At 38.9% G+C, this 10,186-nt stretch overlaps 1 protein-coding gene across 2 annotated transcripts in view; it reads left to right on the top strand.

Moving 5' to 3' along the window:
- The first annotated feature begins 3,029 nt into the window (after positions 1-3,029).
- Positions 3,030-10,186, top strand: part of arhgef39 (Rho guanine nucleotide exchange factor (GEF) 39) — a 65,384-nt gene continuing 58,227 nt past the window's right edge. For both annotated transcript variants that reach the window (XM_020608169.1, XM_020608168.1), the window contains exons 1-2: positions 3,030-3,105; positions 4,311-4,467. In XM_020608169.1, coding sequence (XP_020463825.1) covers positions 4,333-4,467 — 135 coding nt within the window. In that variant the 5' untranslated portion in view covers positions 3,030-3,105; positions 4,311-4,332. The remainder of the gene's footprint in view (positions 3,106-4,310; positions 4,468-10,186) is intronic.

The following is a 10,186-nucleotide window of genomic DNA, read 5'->3' as shown; positions in this document are numbered from 1 at the left end:
TTTATGTAGAGACAGATTCCACCTCTCGTTTTCCTGGACAGCTCCATTATGCGATCAGCTCTGTACACCTGGAAGCTCGGTACTTAGATTGCACTGGCCGTGATGGAGTCACTGAGCCAAGTCTCCGTGAAGCATAAAGCAGCAGAGCGTGCAAAGACAGAGTTAGTCCTGTTGACGAGAAGGAGTTCATCCATCTTGTTGGCTAGGGAGCGAACATTCGTTAGGTGGATGGACAGGAGTGGAGTCCGGGTCCCTCTCTGGCGTAGCCTCACTAAAGCGCCCGCTCACTTCCTCCAGGTCACGTAGATTGCAGCTGCACTGTCGATCAGAATGTCCACACAGGATTCTTTGTTCTCAAAAGTCGGAGAAATGTGGTTTGGTGTGGGTTGTCCGATGTTTAACTGTTCTTCTCTGGTGAAAGTAATCCAGGATGGGTTGCAAAAGGCCGAGGAAAGAAGGAAAAACAACAAACACAGGAGAGCACGAGTACACAAGGCGAGTATTAATGGTATTTATACTGTAGCAAGACTATAGCAAGTCACTTAAGAGATTTATGTCCAACAGTGCTCATATTTATTTATGTTTTTTTAGAGCCAGCTCATTTGATATGTCTTGGTCTTGCACCCATGTTTCATATAACATCTTTCAGCTATGGCAGCCCTTTCCTACTATGTGTTGAATAATTCATGTCTTGCAGTTCTTGCTATTGGATTGGGGAGACAGGGACTCAAAACCTGAATTACAAAACATCACATTCTTTCATCTCCTGAAATTGTTTTTACAAAATGCAGAGGTCAATTATGAGTCCTCTGGCAATAGTTGGTATGAATAATACACCAAGGGGCAGCAGAACCTTGGGAGAGTTTCTCCACTTGTGTAGATTATTGACGCTTTTTCTTCCTACCCTCAGGTAAAAAAAAAAAAGTACCCTTTGTCTGTGGTCTCCTGCACTGCTCATGCCTCCACTGCCGCAAGGCAAAAGAGGCCTAATTTGCACCAGTCTGTTTGGGGGCCAATTATTATAATAACAAATGTAGTGGAAACACAATAAAATTGAAAACAATAAAAAGTGTGTCTAACTGTATCATGCATTTTAATAATCTGTCTGGCAATTTGCAGAATTTTGCCTCACTTTCTTTATACTGTGCCACATTACCTGAGAGCTGCTGGAAGGCAGTCCATGGTACCTCAATATTAAGCCCTCTTATTGAAAATTCACATGTGTAAAATTACATGGGACCTCTAAAAAGTAGCATGCGCAGAAGCTGTTTTCTTTTCCTTTTTTTTACATCATATGAAAGTGATATATGGAATTAGAAATTTTGAAATAAAAAAAAATATTTTCACCAAGGGGTTTAATCTTCACTGCAGTTCTTCTCTAGGTAATGAATAGGATATAATAATGCATTTTAAACATGAAATTGACATAACATATAATGATTTCTATAAAAATTCTTTAGTTCATATGTGAAACTTCGCAGATGATTTGTACATGTTCACATAATTTGTTTGTGTATCATCTAACTCAATTTTATTTCTTGTACAAGTGTACCTTAGTTTTTAATAATAGTCTCACCAGATACTGTATATCTTAAGTTAGCCAGGTCTTGTTTAAAATTGTAAGACTATAATAAGGGTTGCTTACAGTACCTTATTTTTCTATTGACATCCCACTACTACTACATGGTTTTCATAAGAAATGTTTGCATTTACATACTGTATGTATAAAATGTAATATTAATAATTAATTATTATTGTTAAAACCCATTATCCAATCAGTTTTTTTTCAGTTTTTTTTTTAAAGAAACAGGAATATTGACTGTAAGTCTATTTTACATCATAACATTTTTAATTATAATGTTTACCACTGTTACATTTGCACAGTGGTTTCAAAAATATGGAGCTGAAAAACTGATTAGATGAAATTTAGTAATCCTCAGAGTAATAACTACATGTATAAGTTGCTTACAGTTTGTTTTGGTTTGTTTTTCCAATTGATTTTGATTTTATTCATGGACATGAGTGAAATGGTCTCGCCATATAGAATCTGATGCATTAACATAGTTATTACACCTATTGCAGCTTAGGGTTTGCTAGCTAGCTGGCTAGCTATACTTTCCTCCCAAAAATGCATCTTCCCTGGATGTCAGAAGACAACCATAAATGCAGTTTTTTTTTTAAAATAAATCATTGAACATTACAGGCATGGATGTGATGGTAGAGGTGGTGCCTTTCCACAATTTAGTGCGGTTTCAATGCCTTCATCTGACGCCCCCAGCATTTCAGATCAGTGATTACTCCTTATTTTTTCATGATTTTAAGACCAGATGTTATGTTCTTGGTGATTTTTTTTAATCATTCAAATTTGGCTGGTGGTTAATAAGACATTTTTCTGTGGTGGTACAAACTCAAGATGTATACTACAGTATCTTACCTGTATTTAGCACTGCGCTCTTCTGGACAGAGAGCTCTGATGTTGTTCCTGGGATCTGTTGGAGCCACTCTTTCAGGTTAGGAGTCACATCTCAGAGTGCTCCTACCACCATTGGAATGGGACCACTTTGGCCATCACCTTCCACATCCTCTCCAGTTCCTCTGTCACATCCTGGCACTTCTCCAGCTTCTCATACTCCTTCTTGTTGTTGATATGAAACATATGAGGGAACTATGGATGCGCAGAAGACAAACAATCACACTAACTGCTTCAACATAGTGTATATACAGTATTTGTGTTTCAATGAACAAATGAAAATCTGCGTTTTTAATTTAACCAAGTATCCTGTAACATAAATTCATGTTTTGGATTTCTATCAACCAACTATATGGAGAATCAGTTGTAAATTCCGTGTGTTATGATTACTTTAATTGTGGCTGCTATACCTATAGCCTTCATACACATACATACAGTACATTAGGAGGCTCGACATTACCGTCCCAACATGGCGACCGCGCTGACGCATCACTCTGTTGAACAGCAGTGGCATATCTGTGAGGAATTATATTTGACGACTATCCAATCAGCGTGCGCGTCAACATCGTAGTCCGGAAGAAGGAAGCTCAAATCAAAAAGGGCGCCTTGATTAAACGTGAATACGCTACTTTAAGGTAAGCTCTTTATAACTTAAACATAACAGTGTGTATACGCGATGTAAAAACTTTTCATATTGATACAGCAGTTTCACACACGAAGCAGTTTTACTGTAAACAAATAATGTACGTTTTAAAATTAATTGAGAGGCATTCTTCAGTTCCTTATAGTGTGAGATTTGAGCGATACCAAGTTATTCTTTTGACAAAACTGATACCTTAATTATGTGACATTAACGCTACGTTACACAAAAGTGTGCAGACTGTGGATACATTATTCTGTGTAATGTGATAGTGGCACAGCTGAAATACTGTATGCAGGTGCTGTTCTTGTGTCGAAGTCAGTTCCCTTATCAGATAATGTTTCCCTCAAGAAGGCAGATCTGACTTGGAAAGTGGCAGTAGCAGGGAGCCTAGGGCTTCTTCTACCCCGGAAAATAAATTAAAAACAAAGCCTCGCTACTTTTTATTATGCACATACAGTATATAGGGTACATTATCAGCATAGTCTATCAACATTTACATGTGTTGTGAAACTAACTAAAAAAATCAGTTGTGACATATTAATCCTATTAATAATGTTTCATAAATATTTGAAGCCAGAATACCCTCTTGGACAACACCAAAGTTCATAGTTAAAAATATTTGTTTTTAACAATTACGTCAGAAGAATGTGCTCTTTGAGGTAATGTTACAGCTGATAGTGTAGATTCTTACCTGTTCACCTGTTTTCTTTCTCTACCTGGCCGGGCCTTTCACACGGTGTTTTCCTGTCTCTCTTTGAGGGTTGCGTGTGTGTATACAGTATGTCACTGAAGGTACACACACAGTCAGAACTTTTTGTTTTGTAGGCAGTCTGCATGGACACAATTTCTTTTTCAGAAAACAGATGTCCACACACGTAGTTTGTGTTGACCCTTGCAGACCTGGTAGAATGATGAAATTTATGTCACAGGACTATAGAGAACCAGTGTATGCAGAAAGATTGAACAGCCTCTTATTTACTGTATATTGGATTTGCTTTAGGAAGGGATAGCTTAGTTTGCAACAGTATTGATGGAGGTACAATTAAATTGAGCAGTAATGCTTTCAGTGTGTATTTGATTGGGTATGCTTTAAACAAATCACAACTAACAGCATGTATGTTGTGTTGCATTAAATTTTTCATTTGTGCAATGTCTGTCTGTAAACCTAGCCTGTTTTGATTGCTTGTATCTCTGCAGCGACCTGCATATCACTGTGACCATGAGTTTCTTCCGAGGTCCATGCAGCACTATCCAGGAGCAGAGGGACCAGTGGGAGAGAAAACGCAGCCGAACGGCCAGAGAATTGGTGCAGACAGAACAACGCTATTGTCAACAGCTGGAGCTGGTCACCACTGTACGTACTGTAGCAGTCAGGAGCAATGTTTTAACTTACTGCAGGCTCAGAGACGTTACATTACCTGAACCAAAGGCCACAAATTTATCAGTGGCAGACTTTCATTTTTTTCACTTAGCATTATTGGGTGTCTTTTTATTGATGTTTTAATCAAAACTTTTAAGAGTAACTAAACCCCAAACCACTTTTTTCAGATGAAAACCAATGTATACAGGTATTTAGCAGTGTTGTCAGTTGATTCAGATTGCAGTCTTGACATTTTGTGCATATTGTGAATATGCATAGGGACTGGTCAAAACACAGCTATTGCAATAGAATTTTGCTTCTGGCTGATCTGGTGGCAGGTGACATGTATGATGCTAGCTTTCATCACCAACCCCCACCCCCATCCTTCCTCACCCACCTCCTCACCCCTTCACGTAAAATGTCTCCTGCGATGCAGACTGTGGAGAGTCAGGAGCTGGAAATGTGTGGATTGATTATAGTGATAAAGTGGTTAGACTGTTAGCACTGATTAATGATTGTTGATTACATGGAACGAAATGGTACCAGCAAGGTTAGCTTGCATTACTAACATTAGGCTACCTTGATAACTGAGGGTGCTGCTGCTTAATGTTACTGCAGTCTAAATCTATATATGTGCATATTACCTGCTGCCTAATGTTATCTAACTGCCCTATGAGGGCATTCAATAGGTTGGTAGAGTTATTATTGCAATAATTCAGCTGTGCTGTAACCACTTGAGTGGGTAAAATGCCAGAAGTTGGTAACAGTACCCTGCTACATCTTATTCAACTGTTATTGTGGTTTATGTGAGTTGCTAGAATGTCAGCTTTAAGATTAGGACTGCACATTTAACATCTTAATGGTTATTGACATTTCTTAAAATTATACAGTGTGAGTAATTAGGCTCAGACACAGGGGTTTAATTACTCTTTAATGCTAGTATTAAATAGGGGTGCAATGGATCACAAAGCTCTTACACTCAGTCTGGATTGTGTCATGGATTGGATTCTGATTAGCAAAAAAAAAGTGTGTGTGTGTGTGTGGGGGGGCAAATACCCAATTTTGCTTTCCATTTAAACTTAATGAACACTTAAAGCAAGGAAATTTTGCCCATGGTTTTAAATTAAATTAACATTCAGGATGTTCAGTGTTTAAATAAAATCTTGAAATAATCATTAATCAATTGGTTCGGTATGAGGCTTAATACCTCCTTCTTCTTTTGAACATTAGTGAATGACAAAAAATAGTCTGTCAACACCATAAAAAAACAGACCTGAGCTTAAAATGTCACATTGTTTTTCAAAAAGATGAGGATGACTATGTTCTCTGGGGAAGTGGGTGGGGGATGGGAGATCAACTGTGGTTCGTTATTTGTAATGATCAGTCCCTCAAGGATTTAGCAAATTCAGCCAATCCCTGTGAATTCAGCATGACCATGCAATTTTGTCATAGCAGTCTCCTACTCAAAATGTTGAGCCATATGTCTCACATTTACTGACTCTAATTATTACTGTATAACAAGTAAGGCAGTTACCTGATGCATGAGTGTACAGTATGTGTGTGTGTGTTGAGGGTGGGGGTTAACTGTTTTGCGCCTCAAGAAAAGTTGTGGTGGAAAGACAGATCTTCTTTCACAAAAAACACCTGGAGAATGGCTGAAATGCAGGGACAGCAGACAAGATGAGGCACATGACAGGCTGATGGATCCCGATCTAATGCTGAAAGAATCAAGGTGACTTGAATTAAATAAGCATGGTTAGTGGTACCGTTAGGGTAGTATCAACCACATAGTGACAGAGTCGTGCTTATCTCTTTGTGTGACAGACTGGGTGTGTATGATAAGTCAGTAGTTTAGGAATAAAAAATCTCATCCAGTATTTAAAGATGGAGTAAGAGATTTATTTATAATATCGAGTTGGGTGTGTAACGAAATTAGAGATGTAATGAAAATAACCGTACTTAAGATTACTTAAACACAGGTTTTCTTAACTAGAAGTGTAATGAATAAAAAAAAAACAACTACTTTTGCAATTTTCACTTCCACCTGTAATTTTATAGCAAAAGACACATGTGCCCTGGAAAACCTGGATATTTTTGACAAATTCTCCAGTCATGAAAAATTGTATAAAGTCCTGGAAAAACACTGCATTATCCTGGAAAATAATTCTTACTTTTTTGTAATTTTCTTTCACTGAGAGCAAACTGTCAGATCTCAGCATGAGCTGGCAACTGAAATTAGGGCAATGTGTGAGTTAAACTTAGAATAGCAAGGATAGAGGTTTATGGCCTGTTTTATTAGGCTAATGTTTTTGTATGCTTTGAATACCCTAAGCCATTAGTTTTTGAATGCATCACATCACATCAGGTCTGTGAAGATGGTGTGAAAATAATAAAGCAATTCATTAAATGAAGACAACATCTCAATGCCAAACATTCTCAGAGACAAAGTGTTCAGCATACAGGCAATAGTGTACAAGGATAAATTTATGGCACCCTTCATCCCTGTGAAGAAAACGTCTCCACCCTCCGCTGCAGTCTCACTTGTACACAATTATTCATTCTCACTCCACCTTCATTCCAATTAGGAGTCATTTTAGGACTACTGCACATTCAATTTGCTAATTCCATTTTCACGTCAAATGACTTGAGACCAGCACAGCTGTCTGTTTATTGTGAGGTTAGTCCTGCTGTTCAGCGTGTCATCCTTCAGGAGTCTCTTCTTCACTGCCTTGGCAGCCTCTGTTGTGGGAATGCAAGTGAACAAGGATGTGACATCATATGGGACCATGGTCTCGTCCTGGTCAAGCTGCAACACTGTCATCCCTTATGTGGCCGGTTTATCAGAGAAGTTAAAAAGGATCTTTCACAACCACAATATCCCAGTCAACTTTAAATCATGGAACACCCTGCGGCAGAGACTGGTCCACCCAAAGGACAAAACACCCAGACATAAACAGAGTGATGTGGTGTATGCAATTAAGTGTAGTCATAGTCAGGAGTGTAACGACCTGTACATTGGTGAAACTAAGCAGCCACTGCACAAACACATGGCCCAACACAGGAGGGCCAACTCCAGTGGACCAGAGTCAGCAGTCCACCTCCACCTGAAGGACACAGGGCATTCTTTTGAGGACAGTGAAGTCCAGATCCTCTCCAGAGAACATCACTGGTTTGAGAGAGGAGACAAGGAAGCTATTTTTTTTGTAAAAATAGAACACCCCTCACTAAATATGGGTGGTAACTTGTCTTCCATCTACAATCCTGTTTTGAGATCTCTGCCCAAACATGCCCATCAGGACAATAGGCGTCGGTCGACGGGAGGATTCAAAGACAGGTAACGACTCCCACCGATACTGAGCTATAATGACTCAGTTGTTAGGGGACATTGTTGGCCATCAAAGGACTGAAACACCACCGAGGGGGATAAATATTTCCGGCTCAACACCAGTCACTCGGAACTGAAGAAGCCTCTTGGATGAGAGGTGAAATGTCTTCGACCTAAAAATCTAGTCCAGTTGATTTTTCTAAGTTTCTAAGTTTACTATATGATGTTAATCAATTGTCAGAGCTCCAGACTGACTTTTTCCTATACTGGCACTGGTGCTTCTTACTGGAATTTTTAGGAGCACCAGCACAGATTTAGATGCTCCACTTAATTTTACACGCAACACAACACATTTATATATTTTTCTATCTTAACTGTATGACAGATAAATTGTAACAAATAGACAGCTTACAGAAATAACAGTGTGTTGTATTATTTTTAAGGAAAAAGTCACAAAGTAAAGTTTTGCTTGATGGCCACTGTTTTATCTGACTCACCTGTCTCTGTCCCCAGATGATGGAAGGCATCTTTGGTGGCATCACAAGTTTCTACATTACAAATGATTTGTTACAGTGCCTTGCGAAAGTATTCGGCCCCCTTGAACTTTGTGACCTTTTGCTACATTTCAGGCTTCAAACATAAAGATATAAAACTGTAATTTTTTGTGAAGAATCAACAACAAGTGGGACACAATCATGAAGTGGAACGAAATTTATTGGATATTTCAAACTTTTTTAACAAATAAAAAACTGAAAAATTGGGCGTGCAAAATTATTCAGCCCCTTTACTTTCAGTGCAGCAAACTCTCTCCAGAAGTTCAGTGAGGATCTCTGAATGATCCAATGTTGACCTAAATGACTAATGATGATAAATAGAATCCACCTGTGTGGAATCAAGTCTCCGTATAAATGCACCTGCACTGTGATAGTCTCAGAGGTCCGTTTAAAGCACAGAGAGCATCATGAAGAACAAGGAACACACCAGGCAGGTCCGAGATACTGTTGTGGAGAAGTTTAAAGCCGGATTTGGATACAAAAAGATTTCCCAAGCTTTAAACATCCCAAGGAGCACTGTGCAAGCGATAATATTGAAATGGAAAATGGAAGGAGTATCAGACCACTGCAAATCTACCAAGACCTGGCCGTCCCTCTAAACTTTCAGCTCACACAAGGAGAAGACTGATCAGAGATGCAGCCAAGAGGCCCATGATCACTCTGGATGAACTGCAGAGATCTACAGCTGAGGTGGGAGACTCTGTCCATAGGACAACAATCAGTCGTATACTGCACAAATCTGGCCTTTATGGAAGAGTGGCAAGAAGAAAGCCATTTCTTAAAGATATCCATAAAAAGTGTCATTTAAAGTTTGCCACAAGCCACCTGGGAGACACACCAAACATGTGGAAGAAGGTGCTCTGGTCAGATGAAACCAAAATCGAACTTTTTGGCAACAATGCAAAACGTTATGTTTGGCGTAAAAGCAACACAGCTCATCACCCTGAACACACCATCCCCACTGTCAAACATGGTGGTGGCAGCATCATGGTTTGGGCCTGCTTTTCTTCAGCAGGGACAGGGAAGATGGTTAAAATTGATGGGAAGAGGGATGGAGCCAAATACAGGACCATTCTGGAAGGAAACCTGATGGAGTCTGCAAAAGACCTGAGACTGGGACGGAGATTTGTCTTCCAACAAGACAATGATCCAAAACATAAAGCAAAATCTACAATGGAATGGTTCACAAATAAACATATCCAGGTGTTAGAATGGCCAAGTCAAAGTCCAGACCTGAATCCAATCAAGAATCTGTGGAAAGAACTGAAAACTGCTGTTCACAAACGCTCTCCATCCAACCTCACTGAGCTCGAGCTGTTTTGCAAGGAGGAATGGGCAAAAATTTCAGTCTCTCGATGTGCAAAACTGATAGACATACCCCAAGCGACTTACAGCTGTAATCGCAGCAAAAGGTGGCGCTACAAAGTATTAACTTAAGGGGGCTGAATAATTTTGCACGCCCAATTTTTCAGTTTTTTATTTGTTAAAAAAGTTTGACATATCCAATAAATTTCGTTCCACTTCATGATTGTGTCCCACTTGTTGTTGATTCTTCACAAAAAATTACAGTTTTATATCTTTATGTTTGAAGCCTGAAATGTGGCAAAAGGTCGCAAAGTTCAAGGGGGCCGAATACTTTCGCAAGGCACTGTATATGTGATTGTTGTGTGCATTTAAATGTAATTAAATTAATACACTTTTCTGCTACTTTATACTCCACTCCATCTCAGAGACAAATAGTTTAATATGTTACTTTAGTTACCAATTACTTTACAGGTTCATATTGTTAATATAAAATTAATAACTAATAAATTATTATTATACACACATACAT

The sequence above is a fragment of the Monopterus albus genome, unplaced genomic scaffold, assembly GCF_001952655.1.
Source record: "Monopterus albus unplaced genomic scaffold, M_albus_1.0 scaffold92.1, whole genome shotgun sequence".
NCBI lineage: Eukaryota > Metazoa > Chordata > Actinopteri > Synbranchiformes > Synbranchidae > Monopterus > Monopterus albus.
This window is presented reverse-complemented; position numbering and strand designations above follow the sequence as displayed.